This window comes from Mycteria americana, chromosome 6, assembly GCF_035582795.1.
Source record: "Mycteria americana isolate JAX WOST 10 ecotype Jacksonville Zoo and Gardens chromosome 6, USCA_MyAme_1.0, whole genome shotgun sequence".
Taxonomy (NCBI): Eukaryota; Metazoa; Chordata; class Aves; order Ciconiiformes; family Ciconiidae; genus Mycteria; species Mycteria americana.
The window spans coordinates 34,133,253-34,161,235 of NC_134370.1; the positions used below are offsets into that span (position 1 = coordinate 34,133,253).

At 41.5% G+C, this 27,983-nt stretch overlaps 1 protein-coding gene across 1 annotated transcript in view; it reads right to left on the bottom strand.

Annotated features, from left to right (window-relative positions):
* Positions 1-27,332, bottom strand: part of FAM13C (family with sequence similarity 13 member C) — a 57,098-nt gene extending 29,766 nt beyond the window's left edge. Inside the window, exons 1-5 of the mRNA XM_075505276.1 lie at positions 27,271-27,332; positions 22,315-22,371; positions 20,353-20,551; positions 12,316-12,437; positions 4,013-4,076 (exon numbers count right to left, since the gene is read on the bottom strand). Coding sequence (XP_075361391.1) covers positions 4,013-4,076; positions 12,316-12,437; positions 20,353-20,551; positions 22,315-22,371; positions 27,271-27,332 — 504 coding nt within the window. The remainder of the gene's footprint in view (positions 1-4,012; positions 4,077-12,315; positions 12,438-20,352; positions 20,552-22,314; positions 22,372-27,270) is intronic.
* Positions 27,333-27,983: the final 651 nt, after the last annotated feature.

A 27,983-nucleotide genomic window follows, 5' to 3' on the forward strand; every position in this document is an offset into this window, starting at 1 on the left:
CTCAGAGGGCTGCTGGAAGTACTGGCAATATCAGAGCAGCCGGGCTGCATCCTGCCAGCCTCAGACTCCCGCTCTGTGGCAGGAGCAGTGCGGCTCCCTGTTGCTGCAACCGCAGCCCAAGCAGCGCAGGAAGGTGCTCTGGGAGGAGACATGGCCATATATCAGCAACTGGCAGTGGGTCCTCTATCCTTGGGCTCGCTGGGGCAGGCCAACGTGCTACCAACTGCCAGCAAAAAGAAGGCAAGAAGAGAGAAAAAACCAAAGTCTGAGCTCTGTCTTCATCCTCTCAAACCTCCCAAGTTCATTTGAAATCTTACTGACTACTTCCAACTTCCCTCTAATTCTCCAGCACTTTCCAGTAGCTGTTCAGCCCTGATGTGACTGCAGGCGTCCTGCCACCGTGGCGGGGATGTGTACCCTTCTGCGCTGCACACACTCAGCAATACATCTAATTTGGAGATGAACCAGCCTGTGCACATGCTACTTAAAAAATCTTTCACGGTCCAGACCTGCCCCTGGGGCCCAACTGGGCCATCTCTGCTCTTGGTCATTTAAAAGAAGTGGCAAAACATGTTAGAAGCAAATACAAACAGCTAAAATACATAGAGAGGGAAATGTTAGGTCATGGTTGGTACCATCATAAATTTTAGTAAGTTCTTATATGGGAAACTAATATCACTGAAGTAATCTAAGCTATGGCATATTATATCAGCTAATGATCTCAGTTCAAATACTTCAGATTTGATGCTCATTCCAGCTTTACTCTGGTGCCTAACACCAGTGTTTCTGATGCAGTAATTCCTGAACCATGCTAATGCAAATGAAAGGACATATTAACATTTAAAATAGATCCTTATGTTTCTTTGGAAAAATAACCATATTGTTGCCTCTTAAGAACAGTATTTTGCAAGTTTGAAAAAGAAGCAATTATAATTGTCTTGGACTAAGGTTTCTTATCTCTTCTTATGTCCTCTTAAAGTAACTGACAATCCGAAGAACTTGAGCTGTGCCAATTCCACTAGAAGAAGAAAAAACACCCTGCATTATTCCAGATCAAAGATACTGGAAAAAGAAAGACATTTACAGGAAGTCTGAGGAAAACAGAGAGAGAGACAGTTTGGTATTTCTCTCCTATTTGTAATTTTTGCTAATTCTTTAAGAAAACATAGTCATTAAAGTATCATTCTCTTGCTTGCGGGAGAAAACAAAAAGGATTGCCATTTGCAGGGGAAGCTCAGCCTGTAGTAAAGAAACCATCTTGATAAACAAGTAAGCCTGTAGACTGTACCCCACTGACCATCTCTCTTTCCATTCAACGATTATTGAAAATCAAGAGTTGAGGCCTTAGGGCAAGGAATTATTGAGATGATAGATAACCTCTTACATCTAGAGAGAAATACCACACACCTACACTCACACTGCTAAATCCCTCTGGAGAATGGGACATTGAATGAACAAATACTCCCAGTTTATCACCGAAATGCTGTGGCAACGAGGGGGAATCCCCTGAAATAGCTTATAAACTTTTTCTCGGTAGGTGCCATCGGTAACTCCCTCTGCGGCTGGAGGTCCCTGCATGGGGCCCTGCAGGATCAGCGCCATGTGACGTGTTGGTCAGCACGTCCAGGGACACAACGGGCCAAAGGGAGCCTCGCAGCCCCACGCTCTCCCTTATTGCACCAAGAGCTACCGCACTGCCAAACCTGCTAATCAGTCAGTGCTCACTGCATATCTGCAGAGAGAGCAGATAGCTACCAATGGCCAAAAGAGCCGCTGCTGTTAGAAATAATTTCTTTTCCTGAAAAAGCATTACTATTATCAGCATCCTTTGTTGCATCCTTGGGGACATCCTAAGGTCTGGTAAATTTAAGAACTGAGGAAAGAGGGAAAGGGAATAGGTCTGTCCCACCCATGGACCCTGCCCAGTCTCAGCCTGGAGGCTAACAGGAGGAGAAGCAAAGCCCAGACTTGGTGCTTTCTGCGTAAACTGAAACCACCCTGCCCTGCAAACGGCGTTTCTGAATATTAAGGATGCCTGTGCCCTGCGCCTGGCCCTGCTCCTGCCCCTCCAGGACAGGAAGGCAGCTTTTCTATTATATCCAGTTTATTGATTTACTGGATTTATAAAATCAGCTGGGGCAGAGAAGAATACTCCACGCTTTCATTATTTAATCGCCTTTGAAGTGTTTCATATAGAAAAGAAACTGAGCAAATATCAACCTGTTCAATTTCTTCACTCTAAGGAAATTAATGCTTTTATATGTCACATTAGAACAGTGACATATAAAAGCATCTCCCTTGCTTTTTAATCTGAGAGTTCAGGTTAAAATAAGATAGGCATATTTTATGTGAACGTAAATAAATCTCTGTGGTATCTGTTATGGCAATATTTGTGTCTTGAGGCGTATGACATTTTCAATTCAGAACTTCCATTATGGGGAACAAACAAGCAACAATAAGATAGAACAAGATATGCCCTGGGTCTGTATAATGCCATGGGTGAGCAGTGAGGAGAGACACCACTTTCTCTAATCCAAGAAGGGAATTTATTTTCTTATGACACATGTCCATTTGGGTTTGCAGTAGACCTGAGACACAATGCAATCTAAGAGTTTGTAAAAGAAAGCACCAGAATGTAACCCTTGCTCATTCCCCATAAGTTATTAGCAATTTATTTTAATTTCTGATCTAATTATCTGTTTAACATCTTCCACTGATTTTATTTATTATAATATTTTATCTTAACCTTTAAGGAACCCTTTGCAAGAATTTTAAATGCAAGCTTTTAAGTGGAAGCTTTGGTGATTATTTGCAATGGGCATTCTCAAAAGAAACAATAACTTCATGATTTCTCCCAGGGCCTTAACTGGCTAGGTAGAGGCTGAGTATACTTCCTTATAACAGTCATGGAATGTGCCTTACTAGTCAGCACTGAGATTTTCAATAGCGAGCTGCACAACAATGACACAAATGCACAGGAAATAATTCATTGTAAGGAGAAGCTTAAGTCTGAATTCCTTTAAAAGGACACATTGTGGTTTTCCCCTAATGAAAGTCAGGCATCTATTAATAGGCATAGATGTTCTCTGGCTCATTATGGAAACAAAGCTGTTTCTTCCATGCCTTGACAGGAACGGGCTTCCCTTCCCCCTAACCCTTTTTCGCCCCTGCTTCTGTTGTTCTGTTGTCTTGGTCTACATCTAAAATATTGTCTGCTCCTTGTTTAAGTCCAGTATTGTTCACTGCCCTTGCAGTATGTAAGCGTACTCTATGCTAGTATGCAGATACCCTTGTTTGTGGGAGATGCTTTATAAGGTTTCCCACTTGGAATAACTGCAAAGCTTGGTTTTGGCCTCCAGTATATTGCTGATTGTGAGAATCTAGCCCAGGCTCATCCATTGTTTGACATGATCGCACAAACAGCTTCTTTGTGCTCTACTCTCACATCGTCCTCCTGGCATAATCCCCCTGAAAGCAGCTCTTGTTTCAAGTGTCACCGGTGTTATTTGGCTTCCCTTGCTTCCTCTCTTCTCTCCAACCCTCCCCTCCTCCCATCTTACAACCAGAGTACCTTTTAGACTACATTGTACTGTTCATAGGTTATTTATGCAGGATGTAGCAACCTTGAGAACTCCTTATTTTTAAACAAAACATAATTGCTAGCTGAACACATTTGAGCCATGATATGAGGGGAAAAATCAAATGTTGTTGAAAGATATCATTTCCCTCAGTCAATATTGAATGTTTAATTCTTTTCTGAGCACAAACAGAAAGCAGCATAAAGCTGGCTTAAAATATTTTTTAAATCTCTTATTTCCGGCTTTTAAACTATTATAGCAGTCTGGTATCACATTTTTAAGCTTTTCTCCAAAAACATGACTAGAATGATTCATTAAAAAGCTAACCTAAGATTCTCAAGTGATTACAGTATTCCAAGACCTTAGAATTAACAAAAACCAAACAGCTAATTCAAAATCCGTAACATCATATTTCAACTTTTGGTTAAGCTTACCTCATTTAAGCTGTTAAATTGCTCAGTTGCTTCTTTTGGTGAAATGCATGTGTTCTGATCTATTCTACAAAACAAAACAAGAATTTTCACTCAATAGATTGCTTACCTGTGCTGCAAATATTTCACACTTTTCATCATGTCTGTACATAAATTACAAGTTATGGGATAAAGTTGCTTTATTAAAAAAATAACATTTCTATGAAAGTTACATCTGTATTTTATACCTCATTCAAAATAACAGTGATTTTACTGAAATCCTTAAACTGTGAACGAAGTCCTGGAAACTATGACATTAAAATCCGGGCTCACTCTGTCACACAGAAGGAGTTCTACAGAAGCATGATCAGCTCTCAGTATCGTGGTGATCTAGGTTAAAGCTGAGAAAAAGCTCAAACATATGTTTAAAGCTAAGCACAATTTGTCCCACATGCTTTAAGTCAGAAACAAGAGTTTTCCTGTAGCAGAGCCATAAAGAATAAATTTTTCCATATTTAAATTTGATGGTATTTCAGGCTCCCAGTCTTCAACTTTGTGCTTAAGTTTGGTTTTGCAAATTTCACAAAGACCCAAGGGAGTCTCATGAGGAGCTGGAAATCCTTTGAGTAAGAGAGATGTCCACATTTTCTAACGAGTGTCACTCATCAGAGATGTCCATACCTTTGGTTTTCCCTCAGTGTATGACTGCTGCTCCACATGGAAATAGGAAAGGAAGGTCCTGGACCAGCAAGGGGAAAATCTCTTCCCTCTGACTATGGCTAATGAGACAACTGTGCCCCATCCAGGCAGATGTGGTCATGGCCTAAGGCTCCACACACCTACCAGCTTCAGGATTAGTTACAAATTCACTCTACCAAGGAAGGAAACTGAAGCCCAAGAAAAACTTCTCATGGATTAAGTGGGCAACCTGAATAGCCTCATACCACATCTCTGTCCTTCCCCAAAGCAGCGGCTTTCCACGCTCCACTTCAAAGCCTGACATGGGTGTTTCACAAGTTGACTCGCAACTCAGCTGAAGCAAGAAAACTATTGCTGTCTCAGTGAATGAGATTTCTCATTGCTGAAAAGGTGGCAATGTTTGCTGGCCCCTGTGAAACTCACTCACAGACATGATCAAAACTAACACAAAACCCAGATTCCTTTGGACAAAATAATTCATATTTTTCAACCTACTGTGCTCAGAGTCATCCTAGCAAAACCAAATAGTTTTAAAAGTCTCTAGAGACCTCAAAAACCATACAGACAGATGCACAGGCCTTTGATGTAGTTCTTCATAGATTTATGAGGCATTTAAAGACTGAAATGATGGATATGCCACTTTCCTTACCAAAATAGACATGTAGCTACACCAGGGTGAACAACCACTTGCCTCCAAACAGGATCCAAGCTGTGCAATTCACGTAGGAACAAAAATGAGTCCTTTTGGTGGTGGTACACCTAGCACCAGAATGGGAGGTCTCACAGGCCAGCCAGCCTGCACCTCCCTCAAGGTACACAGGTACATGATCAGAAGTGAGTGAATTCTGGAGATACTTAAGCAGCAAGGTGCCTTGGCTGACTGTTGTACAAGCACCTATCTCCATCTCTATGTAGCTTTCCACATATATATTCTTTCCACCATCTCGCCTGAAAATGAATAGCAAATGTCTCCATAATGTGAAGAGAACAGGAAAATGGAATTACAAAGCAAAAGGTGAATGCCTAACAACCAATCTCTAGCTTTTAGGCAGCAGAGAGGACAGTATGAGGCAGCAGAAGAGAGTTAAAGAAAACTGAGGAAAAAGCACGGGGAGAGCAAAAGGACTGATTTAATAGGAAAGAGTGAAATATTTATAGTTTGGTTTAATAACATGTAAGGAAGGACCTGCAAGGCTACAAACAGCTGAGGAATTAATTCACTAATGAAGAAAAAAATATTTAGAGTGATTTATTGCATTGAACTAGAGCTAGACATACAGGAAAGGAAGAAAAGGGCACGTGTCAGATTTTTACACTTCTGGTATTCATTTGGATGGCTCTTTTCAGGGTGCGTAACACACAGCAAATGTGAACTGGCCTTAAAAAAAGAAAACAAAAACCTAAACACTAGCAGCAGTTCTTACAGGTGTTAGATGAAGTTCTACGTAATTCACAGCTGTATCACTCATGCGTCTTGCACTCTGGAGAGTTAAAAGGTTACAGCACCCCTGAAGTGCCACCTTTCTCTCATTTAGGATGATGTTCTTGTCTGCTGTTTTAGGGTTGCAGAAGTCTTGCATTTTATTGTTTCTTTTTCACTAAAAATACTGGAGTAAGATGCTCTTAGTTTTGCATTCTTTGGGTTCTGGAGATACTGAAGTCATTAAGGTGAGTAACCATTTTTGTGTGAAAACCATTTACATTAACAGTCATGCTGAGCAAATCTTACTCTATAGAGTTTTGGTGTGTGCTTTTTTGTTTTCACCAAGATTAACTGCTCTGCTAGGCAAATGCAGGTTATCTGACTGTCACCAGGCAACAAAGGGCTTACAGTTTAATAACTATGGGTTGGATCCTACTCTCATTAACAGTCAATCACAAAATATCCATTAACTTGAAAAGCAGCAGGAACAAGCTCTAATTTTCCATCTGTGCCGAGTACATTAAAATTATTTTAAGCCTTAGCTGAAATTTTTAATAATTGCAGGCGATCGTTATTTTGTATAATGTACATCATATAAAATAATGAAAATGGAATTCTCTCAGTGGCTACTACTCAAATATATGTTATATCATTCTTTATAAAATATGAAAGGCCTGATCTCTCACCCTCCTTATATGGACAGAACAACAACAAAAAAAATCTAAACACTAATTTTCATAACAGAGCTCTGACCAGACTGCAAGGGGAAGATCAATTTACATGAGCAGTGAGCTGTTTAAAAAACAGACCAGAACATGTGAGTTATTGAATTATGCATGATATCACTTCTAAACTCACATAAAATTCAAATGAAACCGCATCATTTTAAAAACTAGGAAAAATGTTTAAAGATAACCTAAGCAAACTCACTTCTTATTTCCCAGACTAAACCCAGAAAGGAGCATTAGATTCTGTAATTTGCAAGTCTCAGTCCAGTCCAACCCTGCATTACACTAACCCCATCCTCAGGGGACTTAGGTGTTTATGCACCACAATGCCACACGTGCTCAGTGTCTGGGGCCAATTAATGCATTAGTGATGCCAGGATAAATGCTGGCAAGCAAACCACACGCTGTGCTGTGAGATGAGACTCCTTTTCCAGATTCACTTTCGGTCTACCCTGGCCCAATACTCCTTCTCTGTCTCCAGCCTAGTAATCAGTTTGACCCTTCCCACCAGGAGGGTGACCTGCCAGGTTCACAGCTCAGAAAGGGTAGTCTCAGTTCCCCATCAGACGACTGATTTAGCCTATCCAGAGGCTACATCCCACGAGTTCACAGAAAGGCAGACCCCACAACCAACACACCTCAGTGCCAGGAAAACAAAAAGGTCCTTTCCGAGACCTCCACAAATGGCAAAAAAACATTATGAAATTCAAACATAGTCACCACCTTAATACAGGGCTGCAGGGAATGTTTCAAAAGCATGCCTATGAATCCTTACAGAGCAATACAGAACTGCAACAGGCTTTTGGATGAACATAAAGTGCACACGTGCAGTGAAAGAAATAACACTATTAAGGGCCCAAGGCTGTTTGGATACATCCTAGGCTACTCCTTGGGCAGACCCCGAATGCTGGAATAAACAGCCAGACAGAGAGCCAGTGTAGCAGTGCCTGTCTCATCAATCACAGCAGTTACACAGAGGCTGGCTGTGGACGACCACACTTGTTTTTCTTATTATGAGTGCCTCATACTCACCAGGCACAGTCCTTACTTGGGCTGCTTTTTTTTGCCCCTCTGCCCTCTCCCCACCCCGCCTTTTTTCTTTCCTTTTTTTTTTTTTTTTTTTCTTCTTTAAGTGTTTTGCAACCCAAAAGCTTGCTCAGGGACTTTCCATGCCTTGATACAAGTATCATTGGAACCATAAGCACCAATATTTTAATATCAAGATTCCTGAAGAAACTGTTCTTAGGAACTGGTCAATCATTTCCCAGTAAAGCAATGTTTGTTTCATCAGCAAACCTTGATTTGCTGACAGAGAGCTATTTGCAGACACATACTGGTCATGATGAATTTTCACCAGGTCTGAGGCAGGACTCGGAGGGAATCTGGCCAAGTTTTCTCCCCGCTCGCCTGGCCACCTGTGCGGGAACGCAGCCTCACAAGCTCTGCTTCACCCGCACGGGTCCACCATATGGCATGGGGGCATTAGCACTTCTGCAGCTTCTGTGCTCCCTCCCACGCATCCCTGAGTTGTAGCTGTTCAGCAGAAAAAACTACAAGAGTCTCCACCTGAACTGCACTCTCAAAAGCTACTTGCCTTGAAAACTTAAATACTAAAAGCCTCACTAGAGCCTGGTCTCCCTCACGGGAAGCACAGAAACCCTGGGAGACTCTGGCTGAGCCCAGGATCCAGGGCAGCCCAGGACGCCCAGCATTTCCAGGTTTCCGGGAGAACAGTCACAGGTCTGATAGCAACTGCCACCCTACAGCCTCCGCAACCCAGGGACCAGCTGAGTCCTACTAAATGAAACCACTCCACTCCCATTTTATTTGGGGAATGGGGAAGAGGGGGAACATTCAGGAGTTTTTCTTTGGCAGAAAACTTAAAAAAAAACCAAACCCAAAGTGTAGTTCCCACACTGACTTGGAATGCGACCTTCTCTGAAACACTGACATTCCCACTGCCCAGGAGTCCCATGTTTCAGCCCCCTCTCTGTGCAACAGGCACCTGAAGAAAACACCATCTGCTATTCAGGTAACAGCATACACAGCTCTGCAATCCTCGTCACTTTTGCTGATTGCCTTTGAGAAGGCAATCGGTAAGAGCAGCTTTTTGTAATCATATGTATTGTTCCATACTGACTTTCCTATTCTCTGTTAAAAAAAGACAATTCTCTTTATTGTAACATTTGTTCCTGGGGCCTGCATATAACTTTTATCTCCCAAAGGTGCAGATTATATTACACTGTTATCCAAACCCAACTACACACAATGACTAGAGCAGTATTCAATGTAATCACTAGCAATAGTATTAGAAATTCATGTTCTTTTAATAAAATGTAAAGGTTTCCTTCCATGCAGATGGCATTTCATATTCTAAATTGATGCTGATGTTCATAAACCATTCATGATAAACACCTCCTGAAATTAAAATCCTTGATTCACAGGTCAGATGTAGCTTAGAACAAGACAGTATTCCCTCATTCTTCTGACTGTAAAACCTCTTCACCAAGTCTATTCTCCCGTTTCCCTCAAATCCCACTAAAACTTTTCCTTCACTGTTGCAGTGGCTATCATAAAATGAATCTACCCCACCCCCCCAAAACCAATCAACACATATACTTATGAGTCGTATTTCTGTAGATTGCTTCTCTTATATTGCCTGTTCTGTTCTCTGTCACACATCTGTTTATGAACATCCCTGGTTAGGTAACCCTGAATTTAGATTGTTCTGCTTAACAGGGACTGTATGAAAAGTTTTTCATATCTCAGTATTCTTTTAATCCATATTTAGACAGATTAAAACTATCCTGGTTTTAGCTGCCCCACACTCACTAGAACAGATTTAAAAAAAAACCTCTGTGCAGTTCAGAGGCATTTAGACCTTTAAACTCCAATAAGCCTAATAACAGAGCTATAGCAGTCTGCAGAAACTAAATTAAAGCAGAAGCAGCAACAACCGGCACTCAAAATAATCAACCTTGCTTCTTAGTGTGAGACAGAAATAAATCCTTCTTCTCCTATGCTCCCCACACACATCTGATAGGCAGAAGAGCCTGCCCAGTGGCACCCCTGCAGCAGTGTGGCTATCTCCTCTTCTCCAAAAGACCAGAAAGCGTTTGGTCTATGAGTTAGGGATCCTAGGCAGATGTAGAATTCCAAAGGATTGCTAATTTTACCAGTAACCTAGCAAAAACAGGGTGGAAGATAGTGAAACTCAAGTTTTATGGGGCTAGCAGATGTGTTCTGTCAAAATCTAGCTGGGATTGTTGCTTGCTGCCAGGACTGAATAGTTAACCTTTGCCATGTCCCAGAGCAGAGAAGGCAGAAAACAAGGCAAGACGTCATGCCCTGGCAGCTGTGTTTCAAAGCATGTTGCACGAGCCAGTTCTGTGGTCCTGATGAGCAGCCAGCGATCTGCATGAGCTGAGACATGGGCATGCAATTGCTCCGGCCCTATCAAAGCTGATTGACGGCAGAGGGGTGCAGCAAGCTGCTGGTGACCCTTAAGAGGAGTCACCAGACACAGTGACCCTCAAACTGAAAGTGGTAACTTCAACATATGTAATTCAAAGTCCCTTGCCCCAGCTGGCTGGTGGGAATGGTTTTTTTTCCGAGGACAGTTAAGACAGTTGAAGTAAATGGAGTTTGTGTGTGAGGCCAGGGACCATGTGTCAATGTTTGTTTACTCCATGTTTGAAGTTCCTTATTTGAGAGTAAAGTCACCTCCGTTTCGTTGTAAAATAATCAGACTAAGACATGGCCAGAGCTGAGATTTGATCACTATGCTTTCACAGCTCTTAGCATGGTAAATCCAGGTACCATTATCTAACAGATTTAGCATTTGTGGATAGCAGGCTTCCTAAGGAGCTACCCTGGTGTTAAATAGGAATAAATAGCATAGTGAACAATGGTTTAATACCAGGCAAACTAAACAGGCCAAACTGTTGAAGTGGACAGGGGAACTTTGCTGTGGTTGCTGGTTTGTTCACGCACACTCTACTCTGGTTCTTATCTTTAAAGTCCATCACGTTCCTTTCATCAATCAAAATTAACCCATGTTATTTCATTATCTACCCATACTCAGGCCTCCTACCAGCAGAGCCACTAGGTAGGTCTAACTCTCTGATACCAAGCTCACTATGCTCCTCTTTACAAGAAATCTGTGTGATTTTTTTCCTAGCATAAAGAATACCAGAAAAAGAGAAGGCAGGCTTCCTGGGCTGGGGCTGATTAGAAATACTTTCTGAGATGCAGGACTTTGTAGTGTCTCAATCGCAGATACAAGCATTGGAGGGTGAAAGCAGTTCTTTGTGAAAGCTAATTAAATGCTTGGTCATTCTGCTAAAGCTTCCTTTGAGAGCACAAATTAATATCGTTTACAATGTTGCCTACTAAAAGCTGTGGTGAAGGCAACCAGTTCATTTCACATAAAGCACCAAACTGCCATTGGATGGCAACTGTTGCTACTAACTTAGTCCTGACTTGAAACAGATCTTGGATGCAATGAGCTCTGCGTGTCATCTAGCTGTGCCCTGACCCACCGAGCATCCCTGGGATGTACGGCTGCTGCTCCGGTCCCTCCAAAGAGAGCCAGAGCCTCTGCCACATAGCACCAAGGCTGGCACCTTGAGGCAGAGAACAAAGAGCAGAGACATGGCTCACCTGCCTGAAACGCATTGTGCACAGCAGGGCAGGGCCAAACCAGCACCCGAGCGTGGGAAATTTGTAAAGCAGGGCCCCAAAAACTGGTGGCTGTGAAGAACGTGATCTTATTTACACAGTCCAAGCCTGTCAGTAAGAGCTAAATCTTATCCTCACTGGTAGATTGGGTCAGCTGGGTGAGTTGAAACCCCATTTCTAGCCTTTTGCACTGCCATGAAGGACGGAGGAGGAAGTGTGCCTTCCAGTAGTTACCAGAGCTGAGTTACTTCATGCTCAGCTGAGTTACCTGCCATCAAGACTCGGCTAATGCCTGACCTGAACACCCCGTACCCTTCACAGCATTGGAACAAGCACGGTTACGCAGCACCCAGGGTCTAAACAGTATGTAAATGCATATCCATGCTAAAATCAGGTGTGCGGCTTTCCATTCCCATTTCCCAGTGAGAATACAGCTCCGAGAAAGAGTAAGGCAAGTCAGCACTGGGGGAAAAAATAAAAGAAGTGCCAAGACATTTTTGAAACTTGGCAGAGAGGAATTGAAGTTTCGGAATTGAGGATGTTCTTCCTGCTTGAAAGGTAAGGGGTTTAAAGAATGATGAAATTTGCATTCTTATCTTCATCCCTTTCACTTTCTCCAAACAGTTCTAGGCATATAAATAGAGAATACAACTGCCAATGGGAGCCAGGAGACTGAATATTTTATACAAAAGGCAGCAAATTAATTAGCCTTTCCTACGGTTAATCAGAAGTGAAATGCACTGTCTTTTCCTACAGTTAATCAGAAGTGAAATGCCCTGTCTTATCCCAAGGCTTACCTTGGTTGAAATCTCACAACTGCTTCCTGGCATCTGAAAGCCAGGTTCTGTGCACAGTCATTAGCTGAGGAGCCAGCCTTCCCCTGCCACTCTGCGAGGCCCGGCAATGCGCTTTCCAGCTCCTGCACAAAGAAAAAAAAAAAAAGTTGAATGCCCTGTCAGTACCGATCAGGTTTAGCTGAATATTCTGCTTTCAGAAAAAAAGAGCTCCATGAGACCGGATGCTGATTGTGATTCTTCGTTATTTTTTGGTGGTAATCTGGAAACAACTGGAAAGCACAGACTAGAAAAGGTTCTAAACAAAGTAGTATCTACTTTCACTGTAAAACATTTTTTGAAGCCAAGGCAGACTGCAACCCGTTTTCTGTTTATTAGACAACAGATGTCAGTTTCTGAGTGAAGAGGTGCTATACACAGAGTGCAATTTTTTTTTTCTTATATATATATATATATATATATTCAGATTTCATTTGAAATTATTTACTCACATGTCAGTAATATTTTATTATTTGGGCATCATCAGAAAAATTTTGGCTGACAAAAGCAAACACAGTTCACTCAAGATTTGTAAGGTTTAACCAGCTTCCTTTTCCCTTCCTTTTCCCAGCTTTATGAACAGAGTATTGCTGCGAGGAGTGAAGGGCAGTGAGGAAAAAAAAAGTCACATCAGCCAACCTGCCACACAGAAAATAAAAAAGCCAATTTAGTCCAACAAATTGAGGAAGGGAGTAGGAATTAGAAAGGTATACATTTTACTCCAAGCTTTCAAAAACCAGTTGGAGGGCTGTGGCAAGATGTGTTCAGCACATCTTAACTTCCTTACCTATAAAATGGGTTATAATATTTCCCTTGCATTGCAAAGGGGTAAGTTAACCAAGTTCTTTGAAAATGCCATAAGCAAAGTGGGGGTTTTCCTACTTCTTTATTAGCTTTTATCATCCAATATTTTATTCTAATAGTTTACAAAATTAAAACACAATGTGCTTTGCGAAACAATAGCGTTCACTTCCCCCAGTAAAGCAATGTCTCTGATTTTGCTCCAGTTTCAAAGCTTAGTTGGAAGCATGGGAGTCAGAAGTTTGGACAGGACTGTTCAGATGGGAACTTGGAGGGCCGAGGTCATTCTGCATTTAGAAAAACAGTGGCTGCTTTTACTTCCTTCTTAATCTGTTCCATCTTTACGGATTATGAATGAAGCTTGTTTAGAGATACATTGTATTTAAACAAAACTAAATTACACTTCTATAAAATTGTCAACTTTATTAAGAGTTTTAAATTTAAGGAAGTTGCCCAAATGGTCCTCTCTCAGGAGACGTATTCAGTGCCCACCTTTCAAAGTTAATGATGAAGGACTAAGGGATCTTGTAAAAAAAAAAAAAAAAACCCTGGCAAAAATCAATAAAAAGTCCAATCACTGGCATTTTACTTCCTCTCCATGATGACATTTTAACTATAGGATGTTTGTTGGATAAGTGAACGTTAATTCCTCCTACTTAGTCTATGAGGTGAGTATAAAAAGAGTGTCGAAATCTATCTCTAGAAAGAGGCAGCTGTCACCATTGTGATGGAAGGTACTTGGGAGGCAGCAGCCATGCGCTGACTCCAACGCACACGTCCGTCCGTGGAGTACATCTACACTGCATTTATGAAGTGTAGACCTGCCCTGGGGCTGAAAGTACCCTGCACGTTGAAGAGACCTGTGCTAACATTAAATTAGTTTGCTTTGGTATCAGTCACTGCAGTAGAACTGACCAAGCAGAGGTTACTCGAGCTTTCCAACCATACTTACTACCCAAAAGGGGCAAATTTCCAAAACAGACCTCCAAACCAGAGCCTGTCTTTTTCTCAGACTAGACGTTATGAAGCTCTGGTGATGTCAGGGCAAAAGGAGTGAAAGCTTCACTCAACTGAACTAACATTACTCGTGCTTTATTTGCTCTTTGTCTCCTTCAGAGCCTTCTAGGACAGATGTCTCCCCCTCTCCCCGTGTCTACCTAATATAGTTTAGCATTGAATGAATGATATTTTATCCAAAAATGGTAATAACAATTCGGGTTACAAATGGACAGCAGTTTTTTGCAGCTGTTCTAGTTTTCCCATTACTATCTTAACATTATTTTCCCCTAGTTATATAAAAATGATCATATGCTCTTGGGGACTAAATAGGTCAACACAACAGTTTTTGTTAAAGTTCAAGGTAGAAGTGGATTGAACCAGTTCAGCTTATTTTATTTGCCCAGAAATCTTCAGTGGTTTGATGGCCTCCAGGTAGAACAGGCATTTTCCTCATTCGTGCTTAGAATCTCTTGTAAGGACTAGATTACATTTTGCTAGGTATTGGGCAGGAAGTAGAAAGAATAACACTATATTCTCTAAAAAGTGTAACTTCTATATTGGCAACAGCAAAGCTGGAAGAAAGAATTTTGCATCATTACTGTGATGCATACCGAAAATATTCTTTCTCAAAGAGATTTAATAACAGAGACACATAGGAAGGCTACAAATCAGGTCTCAGAAAAACCTCTGGAACTGAAGCTGGGAATTTGTATTGTTTGTAAATCTGCGGGATGTAGACTGGGGGGATAGAGGGAAGACGTCAGGACACTGGAGTTCAGGAGATGACTTTCTTACAAATGTAGGAGCAACATTAGGGGAGATTTCTAGTCAGGACTTGAATCCTAGCTTTTTATGCCATCACATGACAATATGGAGTTTCAGGATACAATAAAATACTGAAAGAATCAACAGCCATTGACTTATAGCACTGGAAGACCTTGTCTAGAGTTCTTGCAACAGCCTCAACATTTACGCTTAGATGTGCTTGGCTTCAGAAGTTGACCACAAAAGCTGTTAATACAGGTAAAAAGAGAACTTTGGGTGCTATGTAAATGAGTGAAACAAGCGCATTTCAAGTTAAGCGAGCATATTTATGGCTGAAGCCTTCTCGGTGTTGTACTATTTAAGTTAATCAGTCAAAGAAAGTCAGTCCAGTTAAGGTGCAAAACCAAACCCGCATTAAAGTGGTAAACTTGCTTCAACAGAAGCCTCTTCTGCAAGAAATACCCGTCTCCAATATCAGCAGAGAGAACACGGCAATTCAAGATGTTTTCTGCTAGATGAAAGGGAAAGCTGAGGACCAGAATATATGCTGGTAATAAGCGCTCACTTGCAGGCTTGATGTTTGAAGGCTTGCGGGGGGGTTTGATTGTTTTTTTCTTTTTTACTTCTTTTTTTCTTTGTTGTTGTTGTTGTTCATAAGTTATGTCATTAGGATGTTAAAGAATAACCCTAGGGAAACACCCTTGATGGAACCTCTGTTTCTTAAGAGCAATTAAATCCATTCCTGATGCGTCAAAGGCATCCAACAGTATAGTGCCATATTCTATTGTATTTTTGTTTCTTCTTCACTATGGAGACTGAAGCTTCTACAATGAAGCTGCATCTGGTAAGCAGTCTGTGAAGAGGGAAATCTCCAGGCATTGCTGAAAAGACTCAGTGCTGCATAATCACTACCATGATATTTGCTTTATACACAAAATAATACGCAGATTTGGAAGCAGCCAAAAATTACCATCATGGATACACAAGTTGAGATAAATCAGCTTCTGTTTCACAAGCTAAAATTTTTTAAAAATATATTTTCCTTAAAAAAATCACAGCACGTCATAACCCATCTCTGTCAGAGCATCTGAATTACAGTACAGGCATACAAACCTTTGCTGTGTTTACGCAGCAGCTTAATCTGCTCTTCAACTCCAGAAAGTGCCTTGCATCTTTCACATGCTTTATCCAACACACAAACACTTCTGTCTCTCCTCAAATGCAAGCACCGTGTAAATATCGTACCAGCATTTGGGATCACAGCCCTGGCATACCTCATGGTGCTGTGTCAATATAGAAAATAGCCAGGACTGAAGTCCTGAGCAGAAGTGTCTCCTACCCCTCTTGAAAATGCCAGTCTATACAAGAAAAATAAGCAGGTGCATTTAGTGGACAGTGAATTGAACAAACTTAATCCACGATGGGAGGTATGGTTTAAACATAGACAGGGTATACCTAAAAACTGAAGTGGAACTTGCAGACTGCCTGACATGTTCATGTGTTTGTGTAGCTAATGTTTTAACACCATCTCTGGGGTTTTTTTATTCCAGTGCATTTAAAACCCCATTTTGATGTCAAATTACTGGAAGTTCTTTGAAATCCGTGCAATTTGCTCACTTAATTTATATGCAAAATACAAAATTTCACACAGCAGTTTTCAGCATTCCCATCTCTAGGCATTGATTGTCAAGCTACCATTTGATTTTTATAGTCATTTACCTTAATAATACCACTTTAAAACTGTTACTGTCTCTGCCTATTAGCTAGCATGTTTAGTGTCATTTTATGTCTCAGTATCAATAAGGAATTTGGGGATGACTCATTTAATAATCTATATTCATGACTGTGCATCAAAGGTGAGTGACAGGAGAAAGCATTAGGCAAGGAAAGCAGACTTTCCATTCCTCACCATCTATTCTCACACTGACTCCCGGGAGGAGTATGTTCTGAGTATATGCTTCCTCACCTCTTGAAGTCAAATAAATCCTACTTAATTTGATTTTCTATGGATTAACATTGCAGAATTGCTAAAGAAGCTCATGAAACCATAGGAAAGATGAAACCAAGTAGCTGGAGTACAGCGGTGTAATCACATTCCAGCAGCCTGCCTCTCTTCCCATACTTTGGAAAGGTTACAGCTGCCCCCACAGCCAGCTCCTGCCCCCAAACAGATAACTGCATGCAATATCCAAGGTACAGCTTTACTCTAGTGACATTTTATCAGCTGGTAAGTGGTCAAGTGAAGTCACTTAGTACTGCACTTTTATTAGACTTGGTCCTGTTAATCACCACTGTAAATTTAATAACCTTTTCTTCATCAAGACCTAGAGTACATGACCACAGTACTACGCTTGTTTCAAAAATATCAGAGGCACAGGAATCACACTTCAGCAGACTGGGAGCCTTGTGAAGCTCAAAATCCCCAAGTTGGCCATCTTTCCTCTACTTGAACACAGAGGTCTGTTCCCTCTCACTGACCTTTCTACAATGGAAATCCCCTGGATTCTCACTAGTAGAAAGGCACACAAAATTGGGTCCCATCCAAACAGACTTTAATCCTTCCAACACATGCAGCAAACTTATTTATCTCCCAATAGCCTATTCTGATTTTAAAGGGACAATTTTCTAAAAAAGCAACTCATGAGCTTCTAACACATAGGAGCGAGTAGCAAACATTTCCTTGGCTTATCAGAGCAACACCTTTAAAAGAGATACTGTCACTGCAATATTGTCACTGTTTCTTTCTGATGCCGCAGAGAAGTCAGGCTGGGGAAGTGAGGAGACTGTTGAAAAAGCACTCTATCAATAAACTCGGGAAAATGAGGATGAACAGTTTAATCACCATGTGCAGTGCATCACGCTTTTCTTTCATAAATACATGTACTCAGATATCGCTGTTTCAGATATCGCTCAACATCAGCTGCTTCTAAGTACATCATTTACCTCACTGAGTGGCTTGGTGGCAAGGTGTTTCACAAAAGGAAGGTACGTGCAGTCGCACAGTGTTTCAAAGCATCAGTCTGGCCCACTTTTCCAGATAGTAACAACCTGCCATATACATACAAACAACAGCTACTAAAAACAACACAGCAGCACTTTGCTTTCAGCTTCAAGATGGAGAGAAGCAGTTGCTACCAGTTCACGACTAGGGCTGCTAACACAGACAGCTGCAATAGAGTTTGGAAGGTCATAACACATCACGGATCCCAATGAGAACCCACACACAGAAACAAACCCTGCGCAGAGCTTTTCTGCAAGCAGAGCTTTGTTTTTCATAGGCACCTTTAACAAAGCCAGGAGCCAGATGATGCTTCTTTAAGAACAAAAGCCCCTGAGGTAGCTGAAGACGCAGCAAGGCGAGCACTCGGGGGCAGGGAGCATGCACATCCTTACTAATGAGAATGAAGGCTATGCGAAGTGAAGGGCCTGGCAGGTGCTTTCTCCAAAACTGCTTCCTTCTGCAAACCGTTCCAAGAGGCAAACTCTTTCCTATACAGCAAGCACCACTGAACTCAGTGTAGATATACGATAGCCACTGAAAAGTCTTTCACAGGATTAGGATACAGTTCCCTCTGTGAATGAGTGGAGTTCCTGTTATGGAGGGATGTTTGCTTTGTGTTTATGTTTTATGTTACAGTCTAAGCTCTACACTAGCTCTTGTCCCTTAAGTACTCCCATCAAACCAAAGGTGAGATAAAATAGTGCCTACACATCTTACCGCTTCCAGTATGCCAGAGATGGGAGCAATGGGTAGTGTGGGGGCCCAGGGCCACTTTTGTCTTTCCTAATTCAAGCCCTTGAGTCACGTGACAATTATCTGCCTGATGCTGTTTTTCCTTCCAGAGGCTGCATATCTAAGTTGCACCAGTATTTTACGGAAGTCTAATTATATACTCGAAAAGTTTCCCATGAAAGAATATCAACATTTTCAGTTAACCACTTCAGGCCACGTCAAATACCACAGAGCAGCAAATCTGTGCTGTGTTAGCTTTCTTTGGGTGAGAGACACAGGCACGACATCCACAGGGAGCAGGCAGACAGGAGACACGGAAGCAGCTGCAAGAGCAACAGATGATCTGATCTATGAGACAGATATCTTGCCCTCTTTATGACTTCTTCGTGACTCCTCTTCCTGATACGCCTCCGCTGGCTCTTCATAGGGCAAAATTTCCTATCGTTTTTCTTATCTGCTGATAAACATGCACACCTCATCTCCCTGCAGCCTAAATAACATTTCCTAGTAACGCAATACAGTTACAAAAAAATCAGCAGTTATTACTTCATCTCAGGGATGAACTCCAGCAAAAACATGCAAGAAGATTAGGGCAAGAGTTGACATTGGTATTCTGAAAGAGACTATGATAATCTCACTGGGATGCCATTTGCTTTTGCTTTTTCTTCTGGGATTCAAAAGGATATTCCTCATTTAGAAGGTAAGACATGCCATCCAAAATGATGAATTCCCATTCTAAATTTGAAAAAAATGAACCAAAATCATTCCTGGTCTACGATGGGTTCAAAGCATTTCAGAAAGCACTCTGCCAATTTCTATCCACAAATAAGAAGAGAGGAGAGACAGAAAATAGCCAAATACATTATACATCAAAGAGGAGATGTAAATACAGACATCTCTCAGGCCTTGTGCCTACTACAGACCAACAATCTACCAACGTTAAAATCAACTGTCTTGGTTATGAGAATATTTCTAGATGAGGGGTTAAACCTGGACCAGAGCTCTATCCCTTACACGTGAAACATGACTTGGAAGAACAGAGGTGCTTCCAGCAGCTTCTGGGAGGTGGTAACTCTGGAGTCTACATAGCAATGTACCTCCACAGACAGCAGCAGAATCTTCTTTATTTCTAGTCGTCTTTTATAGCCTTTAGAAAGGCTAAAGGCTAGAAAGGTTCTGCTGCCCTCAGCTCAACCCGGGGTAGCCTGTGGGCAACAGCACTGGTACCAGAATCTGCGTTGTAACAGATTTATTATTTAAAGATGAGAAAAAACCAGAAAGTAAGATAAAGGGAAAGTACGAAATCTCTCCATTGGCAGCCAAAATACCAGCGCAAGAGATCCTCAGTCAAATAAACAAAACGGGAAAAGTCTAATCAAGTGCTGCAACTACTAAATTTTTTATATTTGGTGCAAGCAGTCACAGGAAATCTAAAGAGAGATATTTGCACATCTTCAGCTATGCTCTCAACTCACTTCTGATAGCAGTTGCAACACACCCCTCTGTGCAATTCCCGGGCTGAAAGAAATTGTCCATCGTTACAGGAGGGTTCCAGGGCTCTAGGTCCCTGAAAATCAGGGTAGATTATTGTGGGGTCTCAGTCATGTCATGGATTACCAGGGAGTTCCACTTTGCATTTCAAAAGGTATGTTTGCTCAGACATTGTGCCATAAACCTACCCTTGGTTAAGTTTAGTTCTTTACCTGACTTTCCTCATGGCTTTTTCCATTTTCTAGCTTTGCAATAGGCTTAGGTTTTCTTAGCTTTAAGTTGCCCATGTCAGGCTTTAGAGTGTAGTCAGTTACAGCCTGCTGCTTGTGCTGCTGAGTATCTGGCAAAGGCGGCTGCCTTTCCTCTAAGACAGCAGCGTTGTCCGGATAATTTTCTTTGTTATCATCATCTCTGTAAGAAAATAAAATTGAAATGCATCAGGCAGGACTTCAGACACCTGTCAAAACATTATGAAGGAAGAACAGCAACAAGTTCTTAGCTATTCATGGCATTTTAATTTTACCAAGTTGAGTAGTCTACACACCAAACACTGCATATGTTAGTAAAATGAATCTGAGGCTACTGTTTATTGTCAAATCACAAGCTAAACTATTGTTAGTATTATTACACATTCAACTGTGGAGCCATTTAAATAAGACTTTAGAGGCACTCTTTGGCTTCAGCCCTATAGTTCATATTCCCCAAATAAAATCTGAAACTGCCTTTTTCATGCAGAAGACCTTGCCCCATCCAGTGATTCACACTAAGTTATAATCTCACAAAAATGTCGTCCCATACAATAATTCCTCCCTGTAGTCACACTTCCCTTCTGACAGTCTCTGGTTTTGAGGGCTTTTGGACAAAGTGAGGGAGGTAGGCATGCGAAGTAGGGTTTGAACAGCCAAAGATGCGTTTGGGTGGAAGGCGTAAGTATCTTGTGCTCCCAGTCTGGAGAAAAGGTCCTCCTGTGTAACAGCACATCTGGTGGTTTAAACAGACACTGTTGCTCACGGATGCTCAGTTAACCGCTGAATCTGGGACTGGTATTTTCAAACCCCACCTAACCTACAGAGTGCGACGTGTCCTAAGACGACCTCGCCAGTCTTATCCACACCCAGTCAATCCAACCTTAGACTGCTCTAATGCTTTCCACTGGGAGCGTCTCCCTGGCACCATTAAGAAAGCTACTGCAATGCAGAATGCGAGGCTGCCTGCTTAGTTGGCAGGATGAGCGGATCGGCATTACTGCTCTGAAATCCCTGGCTGTTGCCTAGTTTGCAGGTGGAATTTCAGATGTTAGCTTCAGCTCGTAAAATCCTAATGGTTAGCTGAGAGATGACCTCTCTCCTGGAGTGAAAATTCCACAACCAAGGGAGTCAAGGACTATTGACTTAAACCTCCCCGAGATTTTTTTTAGAAAGCATAATTTGCTAATTCAATGTTTTCTCCTAAGGATTCTGAGCTGCCAAACTCACTTTCCATCTGTGGCCCATCAGCATCCAGATGGATGCTCGCAGGGTGCCTATGGAGTTAAACACTATTGCTGCCCATGCCTTCTGCAAGTGTGCTCCAAGGCAGTTGTTATAGTTACAGGGTAGGGTGCTTTATATCCTACAGGCATTTCAAGAATGTGCAGAGTGCTGCTAATTTTAAGGTATCATCCGATTTAAAAATCTTTCTGAAAGGTTCAGTTGCATTGTCTAGCAATCAACACATACTATCATAGCTATCAGACACACATGCCTCAAGAATACTTCAGTTAAATTACAATTTGAAGGATTTTTTTTTCAGAGAGACAGTCATCAACAAGCATATCCTTGCGCAGTTGCAAAATTCCACTTACTACTACCTTGTAACAGCTGCTGTACAGTAAAATGCTATGTATTAGTGTCAGAGCTGCATCTGAATGGAAGTAATATGATGTGAAGTTAAGAACACAGACTATAATATATTTACTCATATAATAGCAACAGTAATTAATCTTAACATTGTTTACATGAAAGTATACAAGACAAATATGCATTTCCCAGAAATACTAATAGCCTTAGCAGGTAATACCCCAGATATTCTGCATTCTCTTGAGAATAAAGGTTTCTTTCTAATGGTTTAACAGAAGCACTCTGACAGCTTTATTTGTTGCCAACAGATTTCAGACAAAATTTGCAGTAGAGTACCTGGGGCTGGAACTGGCTGCTTGATCTTCATGTACAGAGTCTGAATCCCTGTCACACCTTGAAAATGGATACAAAATAATTGCTGATTTTCTGCCAGCTGCAGAAATTTAGCTTTTAATAACATGACAGTGCAGCTCAAAGTATAAACACATTTCTCCTTGTCACACCTTAGCTGGGGTTATTTAATGCCATAGCAGCTCCATGATAGTCTACATCTCAGAGAAAGAAGAGGATTTGAGATGTTAAGTGTACACAATTTGGTATATCATTTTCAGCCAGATGGAAATAATGATGACAAAGAATTCAGTTGCTACCATAAAAATTACAGGAAAATTACAATAAATTCTGTATTTTAATTGCTTATAGTATACTTCACATTAAAAAAAAGAATTAGGAACAATTAGCTAAGGGTGTTTTTCTCCTAGCCTCACAAAAATGTTAACTGTAGTCGAGCAGTCATTCTTTGTGCAGCAGGAAAAAGAATCCCCAAATAAAAGTGATCGTTAGTCTTAAAAAGTGAACTAGCAGAATTTTTTAAGATGCCTGAAGAATCATAATCAATTACATCCCCTTAAGTTACAAACAACAGAATTGTCATAAGGCTGCCTAATCAAAAGAGAAGTCTGGATAAATACGCTAACCACTCAGTGTTGAACTCTGTATTGACCAGCATGGCTGAACTTTCCGGAATGATATAACTGCAAAGCCTATGAGCAGCCTTTCTTCAAATAAACATAGGTATGTATGCATACGCTCCTAATATCCATACACCCTTTCTAGGTATTATTTCTGGGGAAAAGTTGGGGCCCTCTCCTCACCCTCTGTTCATACTCACAGGGCACAGACACTGAGCAGGCCTGGGTCACCTGAAGTTTGCTGGCAGAGGAATCTCTTCATTACGGGGGAAGCAGCCTGTACTTCCGCTGACTGGTTAAATTTTCAGAAGAGCTGCCCCACTTAGGACAGAGCACATTAAGCGATAAACTCATAGCTCTGCATTGCAATTTGACGGCAAGGTTTTTAATATATTCCTCTTTCCCACCAGTCTTCTGCTAGTACCTTTATCAAAAGCCAGACTGCAGCAGAAAATATTTAAAGGGACACTCAAGTGTTTACAATTCCTGAATACATCAGCATATGGATGAAAGCATTTGCTGCTCACAACTGGAACATACAGCTACGGTTGCAGATCCCCCTAATCACACGATATTCCTGCAGTGGGTGCAGTTCTCCCCACAAGGGAAAGTGGGATGACAGATGGAAGACAGGAGTTGATGTACAAAAGGGATGAATTCACTGTAGAAATCTAGTTGCCTTTGCCTCTGGATGCCAGTCACACCTTCCCCTCTGGTCTATCACTAATTACCGTACGGGTCTCTGACACCAGCAAGGCGTGAGGGTAGGACATACTGGGGGTATGAAGAAGGAAGCCCAGTATGAAAGGAACCAGGAACCTGGCTGGAAAACACGATGGAAAATTTCAGAGGGAGAAAAACACAGCAAGGAAATACACTGTGAGATGACAGAGCTGGATGGACAGAGCTGCCAGCACAGACACGAGAGTAGGGTAAGATGGCACCAGGCGTGCTGTGCACCATGGGCTAAGCCACGGTCCACAAAGCCCAGGGACCCTCTAAAGGGACCAACTCTCCCTCCTGCGGGTGCCACAGGAAGAGGAGGTGGGAAGAAGCAGCTCTGCTACTGGCTTCACCCACCCTCTCCTCTCACCAGTCACCACACTTGGCAGCCTTCAGTCCTGGAAGACCATTTTGGCGACTGGGAACACTCTCTGGAGGGACGATGGATGACTAAGCATAGGTCCATCAGCCAAGTCTGTGTGTGCATACTTGTGTGCACACTCCTTAACTTGGGGAAGTGCCCTGGGGGTTGCTTTCCCTGAGATGGCTGTAATAAGGTGATCTTGAGAAGTAGAGATCCTAACTTAGCATCCAGCAACTGATAAAAGTCATAAAACAAGACAGAACTTATAAACAACGTAAGTGAGCATGACAAAATGTATTCGAATAACTGGATAGCAGTAGATAGGAAAGATAAGCAATAATGAATCAGAGGAGACCATGTCCATCATGTAATAAAAAGATTGTGAGGAAGTTCAGAAGCAACACACCCTGACATTTTTTATAGAAATTTTTCTCTTTGTAAGAATAAATATTAACCAAGAAAGCTCACTCACACAAGACAGTGCTTGAGGCTAAGACCATAGCAGGACCTTTTTAAAGATGAATCCATGATATAATGCAAATATTCATCACTAAAGCACAGAGTGGTTTTACCTTGGCTTCTTTAAGAAATGCAGTTTATGTGTTCATGCCACTTGTCTGCACATGTCAACACAGACATGCGCACACTCCTCTCACAAGTAACTTGTAAATCTTGTTGTCCAACTTAAGCTATATTTAACAGATAGAGCGATATTCAAGAGTTTGATAAGTTTTGTGAAAGCTTGTGGCCATGTTGTAGAGAGAGTTCCCACCAACCCAAAGACTGGAGCAGCATCTCACTCATTCCTAAAACGCCATAACAGCTTCAAGTCATAAATCCATATGGGTTGAAGCTTACATTGGGCAGGAAGTATGTCTTTTGCCAAAACCAGTGATGTGAATCCTTTTCCTTCAGTGCCCAGTCTAACTACTGACTGATGGATACGTCTCTTAAAAGTAAGTACATCCACTACTGATCTTATGGCACTGGCCAGATTCAGGGCAGAGGTGGGATCCCAGTCTAGATGGACTGCTGCTCTGACTCTATAGTACTGCCTCTGTATGTTTCTTCCAAGGATCTCTGGTTTAATGGGATTAGCTTTTTTAACTTTCTTCCACGTTCACCTTTCCATAGGAGCCATTTCAGTACAACTTGAAAACTGCTCCCTTTTGCTGACTTGACCTTTAAGATGTTCACATGAACAACTTCTAAACCAGGCTGCACGCATGGCTTGCTGGAAGCTTAGCAGCCCCAGGCACTTGCCTTGTCTGGAGAAACGTTCCTGAAACTATTGTATCACTGATTTTATATCATTCAGGAAGCCCTGATTTTGCCTTTGCCACAAGTAAAGACAGAAATTGTCAAATGGGGATGTCTAAAGTTGCATGGCAAGCTCTCTATTTATTCTGCTGAATAAAAGTAACCTATTTTCCGATATGGCCAGCACAAACAACTAGTGCTGAAATCAGTAAGAATTATGTATCCTCAGCAGTTCTCAAAAACAGGCTTTGGGGGGAGGCTCTAAACAGGATTTAGGGAAATCAACTCTGGAAACCAAGTTTGTTCATTTGGACAATGCTTTTCAGATGTCATCGTTCGCTCGCTTTGTTTTCTAAAAGTATGTTTCTACGTCTATGTTTGGGAAGATAAGATTAAAAATTAAAGCCCCTGAAACAAAACCAACGACAGCTTAAATGAGGGAGAGTCACCCTTCAGGCAATGCCTGGCCCAGCCCCAGCTCCGCACAGCACAGCACCCACTGCACCCCTCTCCCTTTCCCCAGGGGCACTGCTGGCATCCTGCAGTCAGCTTTTATGCCATCCCGGCCCTTGTCTTAATGGTCACATGAAGCACCACAGACAAAGGCCATCACCTTCAGGTCCCAGAAACCTCAAGGGCGAGGCAGGCACAGGGGCCGCTCCAGGGGAATCTCTACGGGAGACAATGGATGTACTGCAGACAGAGGAAAGGGAAGGAGAAAAAGATAGGGAAAATGTACTATCTGTAGTCTGGTTATTCTTCTGTGAAGGGGGAGCATCCCAGGATTTTACAGACCACGATTCATGACTTAGCTAACAGGGACACAGGAAAATAATAAAAAATGACAACGATTCATTAGCTTCTGTTAAATCTTTCCATATCTGCCACAATCGCACAAAAAGGATGACTAAGTTGAAATATTAAATAAAGCAAGGCAATGTAAGCAAATAAAGCAAAGCCACGTAAGAGAGAGAAATTATTTGGATCCCTATGAAATGTTACTTTTCCTGTAGTGATTTCAACAACACTTAGGGATGGCTTAGACGGTTACAACTTGGCCTGCTTTCAGAATGTATCCTGTCCCCACAACACTTAGGCAAACGGCTCACTGTCCAGCTAGGGTTTTTTAAATTATGAGCATTTTTGCAGTGTAAAACTCACCTAATACACAAACATATCTATAAATCACTTCCTTCCTGAGAAACTGCTTGGCACGTTACTGCTGAAGAGTCTTCCCTAAAAGCTTTTGAAACAATCAAAAGGATGCAAAATAAAAATGTAGAGAACATCAAAACGGAAGTGTTTTAGACTGAAATAAAACAAAGACCATTTCATTTGTAACAGTTCCTAAAGCCTTTGCCTTCCTAACTTTCTAATGTTCTCCCTTGCCCCATTCTGTTGTCTCTGTAAAACAACAGCAGCAAAAAATCAGCATCAATATCCTTATGATCATGATATATATGAAAGGCCTTCTAGTGAGTTTATGGAATTGATGACAAAGAAATGACGTATTTTGTACTTGGCCTGTCTAACTAATGTATAGTTATTTTTTTCAAAATATTTGCAAAGATTTTTTTTTTTCTAATAATGCTTGCAGGAAGTGCAGACCATGTGTTCTTAGAAAACTGGCATACTTGTGTTTGTCAAGATCACCAGTACCAGAAATGAGCAACATTTTCACATGAGATTTATCCTACACTGAAAATCATGCATTTAAATATGTGTGATGTGCCTCAAACATATATTCTCCCAGAAAGGTATTTCACTGCTAAATGGCCACAGAGCATGTAAAGGCAGCTGTTTCATGCAATCCTTCCCATACAGCCAATAATATACTTAGATTACAGAAAACCGAATCAAAATATATGACAGATAGCTTGGGACTTCTCACATACTACTTACAATTATTCTCTACAGTAACTAAACTCATCGTTCTTATTTAAAAATAAGGACATCTTTAAAGTGTTCACTTACTCTGCTAAAGCTGTCGTGTTGAAGGAATTATCCTGAATGCTGAAACAGAAACAAGAAAACATCAGATAAGTCAGCAAGGCAGGCAGGCTCCCTGTATCCTTCTCGGCTGTAGGAACACATGCACAAACATGGCATTGCAAGGCAAGTCTCTGTGTGCTAGCTCTACATGCACCACTGTACCTTCGGCTGCTCTGCACATGCTCATAATCAAGGAACCATAGGGATTAGTCCCACAACACTCACAAAGCCCGTCCAGCAGCACTTTGAATTAATACCGGGATGCAGGTCGTCTGTGAGGCTCAGAAGGGGATCATATTCTTCTATAACTGTAACAGTGCTGCTCATAAAGGCTGAGGTTCACAAACAAGTATTTGGCATTCTGTCCTTTAAACATTTGCTCTCTGTAATTGGCTCATCAAACACAGTTGTTTTTATTACTTAAATAGGGTTGCTCAGCTAAGATCTCCGGAGGTTTTTTCTTCTTGTTTAGTGGTTTCTTACACACTCAGCTCATGGCCAAATCCCAGGGGAAGCTATGAAAAAAATCATCTGGCAGAAAGGACAGTTCAAGTAGCAAAAGGTTATTAAGCTAACAGCAAGCAATAGATGAAACCATTCCTATGAAAGGAATAGGCTGCCGTGCTCCTGCAACAAAATGTTTCGGACCTGATGTAATACATTCAGTAGCGGTCAACTCAGGATACCCTAAACTG